At 42.1% G+C, this 15150-nt stretch overlaps 1 protein-coding gene across 2 annotated transcripts in view; it reads left to right on the top strand.

Annotated features, from left to right (window-relative positions):
• The window catches only part of BLVRA (biliverdin reductase A), a 29576-nt gene extending 24320 nt beyond the window's left edge, over nt 1–5256 (top strand). For both annotated transcript variants that reach the window (XM_054650292.2, XM_054650299.2), the window contains one exon: nt 2056–5256. In XM_054650292.2, the coding sequence (XP_054506267.1) occupies nt 2056–2329 (274 nt within the window). In that variant the 3' untranslated portion in view covers nt 2330–5256. The remainder of the gene's footprint in view (nt 1–2055) is intronic.
• Nucleotides 5257–15150: the final 9894 nt, after the last annotated feature.

Here is a 15150-nt window from a genome sequence, read left to right as displayed (position 1 = left end):
TTAAAAATGAATACATTTTGCTTACCAATTAAGTAGAATCAACCTCTCCTTGGGAATGTGACTAAAAATCCAATTGCAGAAGAAGATAAATCTATTAGTAAATCCAACATTTTCCTCCTCACTGATCTAAATCAGTCATTCTAATCACTTTGAATAAATTCTGCCTGCTCTGCATGTTTGTACTTCTGGTTCAGTGGCTTCCCAAGCTACAGCAGAAGGCATACACTTGAGCCTGATCACTGGTGTGCATCTGCTCTAGATCACCCCAGGGAGGTGATCCTGCACTGACAGGGCCTGTTTTGGATCATATCAGGAGCTCTTTGTTATTACATGATGGAAATCTTTGCCTGTGCCTGCCCACTGGTTTCTTCATGCCTACCCACCTGAGATAAAGCAGGTTTAGTAACAGTGGCCTGAACCCTCTGAGACTCTTTATTATCATAGGAATATAAAACCAGCTCTGTCAAGTCAGAGCAAAGCCCAGCTTGCTCAGCAGCCTGCCTCTGACCCAGATCAACGGCCTTTAGCTCAGGGAAGTAGGATGGGAACACAGAAAGCACTGAGCAATACGCCCCCCAGACACCCTTCTGGCTTGCAGTGACATGTAGTCCTGGGATTTCCTAAAACACATGGTGCCTTTGCATTTATTAGTCTTCTGAGATTTTTTTTTTTTTGGTGCACTTCTTGCAGGCTGTAATTTGGGTATTTTTTTCCCCCTCCAGTTGTTTCATTCTGTTCAGTCAGGTTCATCTGGCCATGCTTAATTTGTAGGGGAAGTGGTGGAGATGTGGAAGTACAGGTGAGCAAAGAATAATTGATATAATGATTTAAATATAGAAACTGAATCCAAGAGCATAAAAGATGAGAGGTGCAGAAACATTAAGCTGAGCACTCTGCAGAACATGTTCAGGGCAGATTGACAAGGACTTTCTTTCCAGATCTAATGATACTGAAGATTTAATGGGCAGTACTTGGAGACAGAATTTATTCTTCCAGGCTATTGATGCCTTCATAATTTGTGAGTGGCAGACTAAAGTAGGCCATAAAGGACTGTGGAGGGGCCATCAATAACCAAGTAAGAAAAATAATGTGCATCCTCTAAACACAGGCAGTAGTGAGTGCTGATGAATGAGCTGCAGAAAGGCAATGGTACGGCTCAGGCAGTTGACAAAAGACCAGGGAGGGAGCATTGTGACTGTGGCTGATGTTGAGGGCCATTCCTCAAAGGCATTGCAGTATTGGTTCTAGGAGTCTGTTAAGACCCCTGAAGTGGCACAGCATGTCCCATGGCTCCTTTCCCTCAGCCAAGAGGGGAAGTTGGGAAGGAAGGTGTGAGCTATGCAAGTCAATAGCCAATACCACCAGGCTTGGTTTGGAGACTGTGCTATTGTGTTGGTGAAAGACAGGACTCTGCTCTGATTAAGAAAGGCCTGCTTGAGAGTCTCTGTAGGTATAATTTTTAGGATCAGCACAATGCTCCCAATGATGAGAATGAAACATTTTAAAAGTTCAGAGAGTCTTGTGTCTGTGTCAGTGAATTTGTTCACTGGGGTTCAGCTCACATAGTAGCACCTAGGTCATCATTATGTACCCATGAGACTTAAATCTGTTCTTGCTGGAGGAATAACTAGACATGGAGGGCCTTTTGAGTTTAGCTGTGACTGCATTATGTACACAATATTTGGACATCTAACTGCACTTTTCATCCAAGTCCACAAACAAACAGCCCACAAACTTCCCTCTTCCTTATGATGTGGCTTGATGTTGCTTGCTCCACTTTGTGCATAGGGGAAACAAAGCTGGACAGAGCTTAGAGGGTGTGCTGGAAGTCATGACATGAAAGAGTGGCAGAGTTAAGACTATTGCCTTCTGTTGACCTCTATAACCACAAGGCATGTTGGTCAGGACACATTGCCTTAATATGCAATAATTGATATTCAAAAATGGTGCATTTATTAGAGCATTTTCTGGAAATACAGAGAAAACAACCCAGACAAATCAGAATTGTTGATTCAGTTTCTTAATTAATACTTCTTCTCTGCTCCTTCACACTAGACCCTTGACTTGGATTGAAGAAAGAGGACCAGGGATGAGACGTGAAAAGAAAATCAACTTCTGTTTCACAAGTGGTTGCCTGGAGAACTTCCCTGAAGCCCCAAGGTCTTCTGTGGGCCTTTTCATGCAGGATCAGAACCTCTTTGCCAAGAAACTGCTGGGCCAGGTCTCCAAGGAGGAGCTGGCTGCTGAGAAATGGCGAATTTTGCGGTGTCTTGACCTTGCTGAGGTGATCCAACAGTACTGTGAGGAGCCAGAGAAAATCTATTCCTGAGACTGCTCTTAGGGAAGGAAGAACACGGCAGACAGAAAAGCTGTAGGGCTAGAACTCACTGTTGTCATCAAGCAGTTGCTATTTCTGTTTCATTACCTTCTTTTTGACTATTTGTGATTCCTGGGCTCTCCAGGTGTTCTGGGGGAGTCTGGGCTATACCCTGTGCCTTCTGGTTTGCACCAGACAAAAGCAATTCCCCTGCTTTGATGCATCCCTGTCCTTTCCTGTAGTTAGAAACCTAGCAACAGCAAGCTTTGCTGTGATTCAGCTGGGAATATGCCTGACAGTAGATCCTACAGGACTGTAAATACTATATATAATCCTGTCTCCCAGGGTCTGTCCCCCCATTCCAGATATGTCTGGAAATGAAATGTCTCAATAGTATTCATGTACTATTTTTGAGAATGAAGTTCCAGTTCAGTTTTCCACCTCTTTACTTGAAATACAGAACTTGTGCCACCACAGTCTTGACCTTTTCCTCCAATTAATATTTCTGTGTGTTTGCTCTAATTAGGAGTCTTGCCTGTTAGGTATTGGTGGGGGGGGGGGGGGTGGTTTGTGTGTCCTTTGGGTTTTTTGGGGGTGGCTGGTTTTCACACTAGAGGTCAGCTATGGTCAAATCTGTATTGGTATCAAACCAGAATAGAAGAAGAATCTTGGCTCTTGATAGAGAGATGTTGATTTCATTCAGTTTCCCTGGTGCCCTGTGCCAATGTAGAAATCTTTTCCCAGCAGAGATGAGAAACATGCATTGAACTAATGCATTGCCTGCCTGCTCTCTACTGAACCTAAATATTTTTGGTTTTGTACTGGAAGCAGCATATTATTCTCCTTCATTTGTGTTCTAATTCAGCATGGGAGTGGATCATAGCAAAAAAAAAAAAAATTTACATTATCACTAATGCACTCCTGGAAACAGAGAAATTAATTTGGAATAGTGATAAATTTAGAATAGCACTGTAGGAAACAGCAATTTGCAAATATATCCATGTGTTTATGTTGTGGTTTATCCCCAGCTGGCAACTAAGCACCAGGCAGCTGCTTGCTTCTTGTACCTCAGTGGGATGGGGGAGAGAATCAGAAAGGTAATAATGAGGGGGAAAAAAGGTGGGTTGGGATAATGACAGTTTAACAGATAAAGCAAAAGCTGCATGTGCAAGGAGAGCAAAACAGGGAATTCATTCACTGCTTCTGATGGGCAGGCAGGTGTTCAGCCACTCCCAGGAAATCAGAGCTACATCACACACCACAGCTACTTGGGAAAACAAGTGCCATCACTCTGAATGTCCCCCCTTCATTATCCTTGCCCAGCTTTATATGCCATATGGTATGGAATATTGCTTTGTGGTCAACTGTCCTGGCTGTGCCCATTCCCAAATTCTTGTGCACCCCCAGCCTACTTGCTGGTAGGATGGGGTGAGAAGCAGGAAAGGCCTTAAGGCTGTGCAAACACAGCTTAGCAATAACTAAAACATCCCTGTGTTATCAACACTGTTTCCAGCAAAATCCAAAGCACAGCCCCATGTTAGCTGCTCTGAATCAAATTAGCTCTACCCCAGCCAAAACCAACCCAGATTATAGCATATGACACCTGTGGGAATGGGTGTTTAGCATTTTTACTGTAGTCACAGGATCACATATGAAAACATTATCACTTCCCTAAAGAAGCATTTTAGTTTTAGAAGCCTAAGCACTGCACAATGCTATTAACAATTCCTCTGGTTGCCTTTTACTTTCTAATTAGAGCATCTGCTGGTGCTGTATTAATATAGAAGCCAACCTCAGTCTGTTTCAAACCAAAATAGTATTTTTTTTCTATTTTATCATTTGGGCAATTTTTTAATAAGGGAGCATATATGTTGTGAACGTGCACATAATTGCAGCCAGTCAATATTGACAATTAAAAGCCTTCCTTTGGGTAAATGTTCATTCAGGAGCTGGATACAATTTAGTCTGCTGGAAACAAGAAAGAAAAATCTGTACAATTTTCTCCCAAATCAGTCGGATTTTAGCACTGACTGGAGCTTGATGTGTGAATGAATTCTGCATGTGGCATTTGTTTCAATCTACCCTATCTGTTAAAATCAGTGAACATTCTTATGTTGCCTTCAGTGGATTGAGACCCATGTGAGTTGGCAGCAGATTTCTGCAGGCAGATGCTGTGCTTGTCCACCCAAATGGATACCTTACTGAGCATTCACAGGGTGCTGCTGTGTTGGATATGGCAGGGGCAGATCTGATGCTCTGTGAGGGAGAAAAGTGGATTTTTTGGCAAAACACAAACAGTCCATCTGGGATTGGAATTAATTAGAATCTTCTGTGTGTGTCTGCCGGGTATGACAGCCAGTGAAAGTTCTTGTTCCTTGATGAGCTCCTGATCTTTGAATATGGGGTGAATGCCACTTGTTTACATGCTAACTCACAATGGGTAGTTGGGGAGAGAGGGAAAAGGGAAAGGAGATTCACACGTCTCTAGGCATCAGAATTAGTCAGCACATCTCCTTGAGCATGCTCTGCAATTGCTGGTGAGAGCAGTATTTCCCTAGGAAACAAATTCATGGGAGCTGTGTAGAGCAGCAGTATAATATTGTGCAGTGAATTGTCCTCTAGAGAAGCTTGCTTCTATAGAGAGCAGCTGGGGAAATCAGCTGGTTAATTTGAGCTAGGGAAGGCAGATGCCTAGAGCTTGGATATCCCACACTCTCCTTCATTCCCCTCCCATTCCTTCCAGCTGACCTGCTAACCTACTACTGCCTGTCCTGCTCCTGGAAGCCTGCATCATTTAAATGGCTTTTCCTTCTGCCCTGTGAATTTGCCAAGGTACTGTGGTTGTTTGTATATGGGAGCTACTGGATGTCTAGTTCCAAATGTATGTATTGTTTAACCAGATGTTAAACTCACCAATAAAATACTGGAGCTTATAATCATTCTTTTTTATTCCCTTTGTCCTTCATTAGCAGTTCCCATTGCCTGTGAAAGTGGCTCTGTTGCAACTGGTTTTTTTTTTCCCTTTTTACTCCTCAAGGCCTGTGAAATCCTGCCAGGGTCTACAGGCTGTGATAATATCCCAAAGACCTCAGTTGCCTCCTTCTCCTATTTCAAAGTTCTGAATACAGGTGTGGTAGGATTTGTGACCTTACCTCACCTCATGAGCTCTCCCACAAAATTCCTGAACCCAGGCAGTTTTAGAGATACAGAGGTAGGGAAGGCAAGTGTAAGATGTGACATGAGCAGTTATTATATTCCATTCTTTAGATATAGCTGATTTTCTACTCATTCCACTGGAAATCACCCTACTCCTGTGGAACACTCTAGGATTCCTTTGCAGGAACCTTGTTAACTGCCTAATGCTGTGAGTTTTCCTGGAAAGTGCTATGATGCACAATGCTCCCACATGGAGGAGAGATGTTCCTTTTCTGACAGAGGCTGGAGATTGACTCTGGCAGATGAGAGGTGTGGAATCACTAACTGCAGCAAGCTAGCTGAAACCTGGAAAAAGTGGTTTGATCCAAAGCCCTTCTCAGAGGGCTAGAGGTCATGGGAATGGAAAATTTCCAAAAAGCAAAGAAACTAGATATTAGTATGAAGAGCTGGAAAGCTGTGCAAGAAGTTCTGGCTGAGATGGAGAGATGAGTATCATTCTGGGATCAACCTGAGAGCTTGTTCTATGAGTCCTGGGAACAGGGTCTGATTTAACTTTGTGATTACTTAGGGTTATCAGGAACAGTACAGGAACATGGGGGGTGGGAATACCAGGGGACCCCACAGGAGCTGCTTGAGCTGGGATTATTTATGAGGAGGATGTCATTGGAACCTTCCTCCGAGCAGATCAGAGGGACAAGGAAGGGGGAAGGCCAGGGCTGGCAGCTGTGCAGACTGGGGCTGCTTTTCAAATGGTCCTACTGCATCAAAACCAGCTTTTTAAAAGGAATAGCATGTTCAGAATGGCATCTGAGTGAAACTGCAGGGCTGAGTTAGGATTGCAGCTCCTCCAGCAGTTTGCAGAGGGGTCAAGGTGGTAAAGACTGAACTGTACATCTGTTTTCAGCTGTCATTCAAGATGTTGGACTCCTTCAGGTGGGCAGTATGATCCAGGGCCTTGGACATCCTCCCAGTTTGCTGGTGAGTGATGCACCAAAGGGAAACTGGCAGCACTCTGTGCTGATGTAATTCATGCAGTAGCACTTACTGCTCCCTGAGGCATGTGATGTGCTCTGTGCAACAGTAATAAAACACAACACCAGGAAGCTAAGGATCTCCAGTAAAATAATAACCCCAGTTTTTGACAGAGATAGAGAGATATTTGGTTAGCTTTAAGTGCTGTGAGCTGCTATTTGTAGAAGCTGAATTAAATAAAGTTACAGGACTCTGTTGGGAAACCCATGAGAATTTTTCTTTAAAGAAGGGCTGTAGCAGAGGTATTATCAGTAGCAGACTTCATCCCTAATCCAGAAGAACCAAGCCCTGAGATGGGAAAACAGAAGATGTCCATTGCAGTACAATTTGGTTCAATACAAAACACTGGAGCGAGCTCTGGCCGAGCTACCTCTGTTAGCACAAGGGCTGGCTTGCAATGTAATTTCATCTGACCAGATGTGCACAGCTTCTCAGCAGAGCTGAGTGGCCCAAGTGCAGCACTGGGCTAAGTCACCAGGCCAGGGAAACACACCCACAGGTCAGCCTGAAGCACTCCTTTGGCTCCTGGCCTCAGCAGCCTCAACAGTAACTTCCTCCAGTTTACACTTTTGGGCTGCAAAGGGAACTGAAACACAGCTCCCAACCTGTGCTTTCTGCTTTCTTGCTGACCCAACCTGATTAAAACAGACAGCTTTTCTCTCACCCTTGAACATGACATAAGTGACAGGGCTGCTGCATTGTGATGGCAACAAAGCTGCAGGGACCATTGTGGTGTTACCAGTTACAAAGCCCCAGGTTTAGTGCTTGGCTTCCACATCTTGGCAATAAACACACCTTACTGGAGCCCAGCTGCATGCAGGTCAATATGCAGAGAAATTTAAAACTAATAATTTAAATAAAATTACCATCATCAGAAGATCCGAATAGTAGCCTGCAGAAATGCATGCTTAGAACTTATAAAAATAAATGTATCCTGATCTAATAAAAATCACTTTGTCTAGGTTACTACTTCAAAAAGCTTTTCTAAAACTTCTTACTCAGGGAATCTTAGATCATGTTGTGTGTGAGTTGACTTTCTGATTTAGCTGCTGCTGCTGTTACAACCTGCCTTCTGGAGTTCCTATTTACCACACCTGGTGTATTGTGCCATCCTGCCTGACCTCCAGTGAGTCATCCCTTTTCCCTGATAAAAGTCAACCTACAAAGAATCCAGTAACATGTCTCTAAAACAGCTAGATTGCCTCAAGACAGTGAATAAGTAATTAACAAATTATGGCTTTCTGATGTTCTGTGCATGGGTGTTATTTGAGTAACAAATAAGTAAAAGTAATTTTAAAATGCTAAATTAATCATTAGCAGAAAGTCCAGACAAACTGGACAGATTAACAATAATAATAACAGTAACAGCAACAATAATAATGATAATAATAACAATACCAATAATATTGTCTGAAATAATGTCCCTTTGTAAATATTCTGTCTTTTGGGAGTTTTAAAACACCCCAGAAACAGATAGGATAAATCTCTGAATTAGTAGAAAGCTGTGATTGAACCATTAGCTCTTTTTTCTTACATAATTCAAATGTTGTCTGCAATACAAATATAGTTCTAATTAAAATAGTCTCTTCCAACAATTTGGGAAGCAGTGCTCTGGCAGCATTTGGGTTTTTTATTTGATGCCAAGATTTATTGCTGGTGCCCCAGTCTGAGTAGGCAGCAGTATCCTCCTCTTGTGTGACACTTCAAGGGGCTGTTTATATCTCCTGTCTCTCTCTTCCTCTCACCTACATCAAGGACTCCTCCACCTTTTAGAAACTGTGCAATTCCCTTGTAACTTGTCATCTCTCCTTTATTCTGGCCCTTATTATAAGCAGTAGTTGTAGATAACATGGCTTTGCAAAGACTTGGTGAGTTTTTCGATTAATCAGTATCCCTTCTCTCAGTTCCCTCTGATGTGAGTTTTCATTTTATGAATTCCACCACTGGTGGATTTGTTATTGAGTTCAGCAGTTTTAAGCCTTTTCTTTCTAGTACTGAAACAAAATACACATTTATTACAGAAAAGTCCTGGATGCTGACATTATCCTGTCATTAATATTGCATTTTTTGCATATGGGGACTGTTTTAATTACTAATTTTGTTCACATAGACAGTGTTCATGTTTAGACCTTTTCTTTTACTGTGCTGAAACCTATTTGTCTCCAGACTTCAAATGTTATAGAAATTTCTTTAAGAACTGTTAAGATGGAGAGTTACAAATGACTTATCATCATCTTAATCTTATTTTGACCTATGGTAAAATCCAAACTATCTATGTTCCTTTTTCTACCTGTATGGCTTGATCTTGTTTGCTGCAAGAACTGCACTGAACTCAGGCAGGGGGGGTTTATCTGTGGGTCTTTGTGCACACCTTGCCTCTCACTAGGCATGCTTTTTGCTTTGCACAGTGCAATCCACCTCTGCTGTAAGCCTGCTGTGTTCCAACGTTTGCTGCTCTTGTAATAGCACATCCTGCTGTTGTACCCTCACCTCTCTGGGCTCATGAGACTGTTGCTCATATCTGCTTTATTACAGATACCTGTTTTATTACATGACCATGTAGGTCATGACTGCACACCAGAGCACTCCTGTGTGCTGTTTATATCTTGTTTCTCTGTATTAAATTATCAGCCATTAGAGCTTTCTCTACATTTGCTTTTGAGCTTGATTTTATTAGGAGCTCATCTTTCAGTCTGTCATCCCAGCCTGCCAAGGCATAGTCATTGTCAGCTGTAGCCAGGTTACATACTCATGAATCATTTTGGAATGTCCTTGATTTCACTTATCAGAGTGAAAATAAAGGGCTTTGTACAGCTCAAGTCAACTCAACCTTTTTTTTTTCCATTCTATGCCTTCATTTTGTTGCTTTCAAATCCTTTTGCAGGATGCTGTCAGAAATTCAAAGCTCTCAGAAATTCAGCCCTGTGCATGGCAGAGTGTAGCTGTGGTATTTTAGGGTGCGACTTGGCACACATTTATTTGGACAGGACCACCAAGCACCCACTGCTTGTCCCTGCCAAGGTGCAATTGTGGTGCTTCCATCTTCTACTGCTTTACCTGTTGAGGTTGCTCCAGGTGTGCTGTGCTGCTGCAGGATTTGCCCTTTTCCAGTATTTGAAGGTGTGGCCCTGAGGTGATTAGCAAGAGGATCAACAGAGGGCTGTAAAGAAAGGAACAGGCAGCAGTAATTCTCCACCCAAAATCTGGCCAGTAGTGGGAGGGATGGAGTTATTGTGGAGGGAGGAGGGAGAAGGCTGAGCAGTCAATCTCAGTTATCATTCACCAGTACCCCCACAACAAGGTAGAAAGGTGGACTCAGCTATGCAGCCTCACATTCCAAGCTCTTGATCTTCCCCTTAATGTCCCACCAGAAGTGGCTTCAAAGGGGCCAAGTGTCCCTCAAGGTGGTTGACACCAGTCACAAAGGGAAACCTGGTAGAGGAAGGCTCCCTTTGTTTCTTAACTTGTACACATCTTCCTCAAATATACCTTGCTTTCTTTTGAATTGTAGCAGAGAGTCACATTCCTCTTAGCATCTATTTCAAGAGGCTCCTCCTTGCCAGCCCACAGCACCATCTGGGTTTTGGAAAGGAGGTGAGATAGGAGAGCAGCACAAAGTAAGGTCCAGCACCCTGCCTGCCTTTTGGTGCTCTGTGTGGGAGCTGTGCCTCACTGTGAGAGCAAGGAGTGATGGAGGAAACCCACCCAGGAGCAGGGTTTCACCTGGACACTGTGTCCTCCTTTTCTGCCTGCTAAGTTCCTATCATGTGATCTGCAGTAGTAAAGGCTTGTCCTGTGGCTTTGGAAATCCTGGAGTGGAGAACTTAGGAATTTCCACATGGGGTGAAGCTCTGGACAGAGTATAGGATTGGGCTGGTCACAGTCAGTTTGGCTTCTTCTTATCACCCTTTGAACAGCAGGATTTGTACCTTCTCTTTCTCATAGGTCTGCTAAAGTCAGCTTCTGAAGGAAGCAGCGATGCCTTGACTGGCTGCATGGGACTGGACAGCTGTGCTGCTGCCTCAGGAAAGTCCAACAATCTACCAGCTCCCTTGGGAGAGCATTGGAATTTGATCTGTAGCATCACAAATATGACAAAATAGTCAATGTAAACCTCACTATTTTCTTACTCCATTGTATGTAGACCTCTCTCTCTTTCTTCACCAGTATTTTGTACATTCAAGTTGCCAGCCCCAGAACAAAGGTGGTTCCAGTGGTTCTGGAAAGTGATGAGTTGCTACAATACAGATGTATGGGAAAAGGATAAAAAAGTGAGAACTAAATAATTCCAATAAAGAAAAGGTAGGGGAATTTTTACCTCCACTCTTAGTCGCCTCAGATACTCTACAGGGTTCATCTATCCTCTGCATATGCAGCTGAAAGGATTTTTTTCTGCATTCATATTCAGTTTGCAACAGCTTATAAGAAGATGTCACTCGCAATGCTCTGGTCCCTGAGTATGTTCAGGCTTGTTTATTAGGCAGAAAACTGCAGTAAATCATAGTCAGGCAGCTATTACTGGCAGTGTAATACCTTGCTATTAATGCAGCTCTGATCTCTTGGAAATTCAGGACACAAACTAATTTATATCAACAACTCAGACTCAGTCGTGTGGACATATCCCACTGATTCTTAATGCATTAAATAATCACAGTTTAATCTGCCTGTCTGATTTTGGCTATTCATGTCAGGGAACAGATTTGTTTTAAATGATGTCTTGCAGCTATTTTCTTTTTGACTGTTCAGTTTATTCAGACTAAAGCAAATGGTTTTCTCATAGTGAAAGCCTCACATAGGAATCCTTAACTGTGCAAAAAGAATACAAAGGGTAACAACATCAAAATGTACTACATCTCACCCACGTTCTTCTAAATGCAAAACAACAGAGACCCTCTTGAGTTGGTACTTGTCTATCTGAGCTCCTTCTAAGACCCTCTCAGAGAAGCTGTGCCATTAACCTGTCACAGCAAAAAAGAAAAGCAAAGCTGGAAGGATATCTGTTGACTGGAGGTTCAACAAAATTGGTCCCAGCAGCATCAAGGAGTGGGAATGATTCGAGGGAGGTGTTCAGTGGTAGCGTGTGGATGCAGCAGTGGAACCATGTCATTTGTCTGGCTGTCACAGAATACACACACAGCGAATAAAGGCCAACCTGAGCACATCTGGGGCAGAGCTAGCAAGAGCGTAATTGCATTTTGTGGCGCCAGAATGGATTTTTTTCTAGACTGGAAGAAAGCAGAATTTCTGACCAATTTTTGCAGACTTGGAAAGTGAGTTTGAATAGTGATTGAGATCTCTAAACTGCAAAGTAACACTTTGCCTCATTTACAACAGATCTGGTTTTTTTTCTTCTTTTTCTCAGATCACTCTGAGTCAGGCAGAAAAAACATCTCGCAGGACAGGTTTTTTGCCTTTCAATATAGACTTTATGACTGTCAGGAAATATTCTTATTAAATGAAACAGAAAATAGAAAAAAAAAGCTCTATTTGGAAATTGAAAATTGCATATCTGGGATTGAGCAACACCATGTGAGATGTCAATTTTTCAAGCCAGCTCATTATGATTTTCAGGGGTGGCAGACAAAAATACTATGATACAATAGCACTAAAGTCAGATTTTAAATTGAAAACAAAACCCAAACATAACAAAGATGTAGAATTTAAATTTGGCTAAAATTGCATTTGAAATTTAAATGCAATGCCTGTAGTTTATGGAAGTAAAAGAAAATAATGTGATAAAATCAACAAAAAAACCAATGCATATTTTCCACCTAAGTTTAAGATAAAGTTGCTGAAACTGGGGAAAGCTCTGGCAAAGTGACTAGGGCCAGAATTTTCTGCATTAGTAAAATAGGTTTCTAGAGCTCTAACTTCTCACAGAATGCTTTTTTTCATTTTACTGTATTTATTTCAATACAGTTTCCTCCAAACAATGTCTAAGCAGTGACTTACAAACAGGCTGGAAGTTTAAAAAGCAGAAATACTTGCTTGGTTCTTCAGGTCTGGGCTTACAAACACAGTTTTATGTTACTGCTCTTATAAATTAGAATAGTCCACGTGCCATCCAAAGCAAATCACAAGTGAAATATTGATAGCTCAGTAAATAAAAAATGTCATTTGTTCTAAAATAATAAAATGCTATCACATACATTGTAGGTATATGAACATTCCTTGTATTCTATCTTCCAGAGTAGCAGACAATAAGTAAAAGTGAAATGTAAGTTTTACACAAAAGTTATTTGTCTTTTTGTCAGTAGTTCTCCATTGATGCAGTTCAGTTCTGGTTTCAAAGGTAGGTATAAAGTACATATTCAACAGGTTTAAAACCTGCTGTTTACATTGAAGTGATTTGCCTTAATTAAATCCAAATTTTCAGATACCAATATCAATATCTGATACTTTAAGATATCAAATTTTTTATATCAATATATGATTAATTTGTAGCTTGATCAATATATATAAAAATTAGATAATCTTTTAAGTTTCCTGACAACTCAAATCATTATATGACAGTAGCCTGTCATGAGTCTAGTATCTAACTGAAATTTGTTGGTTTCCAGCTATGCAAAGAGATGGAAAATTCTTCAAAAGAGTCACCTCAGTGATAGCCCAAACTCTGAATTTTGGCTCCATCATATTTTCCCCTGTGTCCCTAACCCCAAAGTGAGATACTGGAGTGTTGGTGTATTTGGGATATTTCCACTGCTTCCAGAGAAGTTGTAGAGCCTTTAGAGGTTCTGTGCAAGATGTCCACACAGCCAACACATGGAAATACTTATCCGGAGAAAACGAATGCATCCTGCATGGTATGAAAGAAAGGCACTGTCACAGATGAAACATAACTTTGGTCTATTCCCTCTTAACCACAACTGACAATTACTTCAAGGTTCCTTCAGCCCCACAGGGAAGTCATCTTGATGGAAACCAGGACTAGGACATGACAATTAATCTGGCACTGGTGAGTGTGGCAGCAGCTCTCTGGTCACAGAGAGCAACAGACAACTTTCCCAGGTATTGTGCTGGGAAAGTCTGTGAGAAGATCAGAGAAAAGAATGAGAAACAATTCTTAACTTGCTGCATTGTGAACATGTGGAATGTGTTATGGAGATTTGTTTACCAAAGGGTGGTTTCTCAGTTAGCCAAAGGTGACGGTGTTTGGATTGGAGGCCCAATTAGGGCCACCTGTAGCAAACTAGGCCATAAAAGAGCAATGGGTTTCTTAACAAAGATTATTGATCAGCCTTCTGTGAATTGTGGACTTATTACCTCTTTGGGGACCATTGCCATGATAGGTGTGGAGCTGGACAGTGAGGTGTTTGTGTGGCTGGCTTTGACTGCAGTCATGGTCCAGGTTTATGCAGTGGAAAAATGGAGAGAGTAAGTGAAGGGTTTAATTTTGTAGACTGGGAAACTGCAGTTAATATTCTTTTTCTGAAGGAGTTGCTGTTCTTGAAGCATGACAACTTTCCTGTCGCTCACCTGATGGAGGAGAGGAGGAGCCAAGCAGTGAGCGTGGCCAGGATGTGGGGAAGGCATGGGCTCCTAAAAGGCTTCAGAGCGTCTTTCTGGTTCAGGTGGTAATCAAGAGAAATGGTAGCTAGAATTTGGCAGAGGGAAGGGATGTAGAAATGTTTCCTGCCTTTGTCACCCAGGCCAAGCAAAAGTGGAAAGCAGGGGGACTATTTATCTTGTTTTAGAAACTGGCAGTACATGCTTTTAAATATATATGCAACCTATGTATTCATTCATGACTAAAGATAAATATCCTCTTAACCATATGTTTATATTCTGTTAAGTGATGGTGGCATCAAGGATTTCTAACTTTCCTGCCCTTCTGTTTCTCTGAGATCAGGCTGACTTCTTCCATTCAGATGTCTGCCTCTCTTAATCCCATCTGCCAAGTGCTTCCCTCCTGGCCTGTCACTGCTTGACATCACCCCATGGGTTGTGTCCAGCTGTGCCCTCCCCTGTGGCTAACATGGGCCAGCTGCCACAGACTCCTTTCCATCCTAACACCCAGAGAACTTGGGAGAGGAAGAAAAGTTTTGCCATCTCTTCAGTCAGCCAGGTTGGGCCCAGGACACGTTTGGGTGCTCTCCTCTGAACACTTGTGTAGTGAAGGAGCATTTCTTGTTCCAAAGCTGCACTGAAGGGAAGGACAGAAAGCAAATCCTCGGGGACCTGTGAGAAAAAGATTTCCTCTGTAGATGGGGGCTGGCTGGAGCTAAGCAATACCTTCCAAATGGCTCGTAATGTGTTAGATGTAGGAGTGGTGCTGGCTTACCTGTAGTTCCTTATACTTGTGGTTTTGTGTTGGGTTAAGTAAAGAAGCCTCAGCTATAGTTATTTTGTGTGAGAGGAGTCCCTAATTTTGAAGCAAGACTCAGTGCAGGGGCTCACATTAGGATCTTCGGGATGTTCATTTATGAGCACAGTTTTCCTGAGGAATGGAGGTAGGACAGAAAACCTGAAGAATCACCTAAATACTATAAACTTCCTATGTAGCTGTGGCACTCAGGTGGATTTCTGTGACAAAGTTGTTTCTGAAAATGGAAGTCCAAAAAAAGTTAAAATTTTCCTAAATGTCAAAACTGTTTTGTTTAAAACAAGCATATGTAACATTTGTAAAACAAAGGGAAAAAATA

This window comes from Agelaius phoeniceus, chromosome 1 (assembly GCF_051311805.1).
Source record: "Agelaius phoeniceus isolate bAgePho1 chromosome 1, bAgePho1.hap1, whole genome shotgun sequence".
In the NCBI taxonomy this organism is placed as follows: Eukaryota; Metazoa; Chordata; class Aves; order Passeriformes; family Icteridae; genus Agelaius; species Agelaius phoeniceus.
This window is presented reverse-complemented; position numbering and strand designations above follow the sequence as displayed.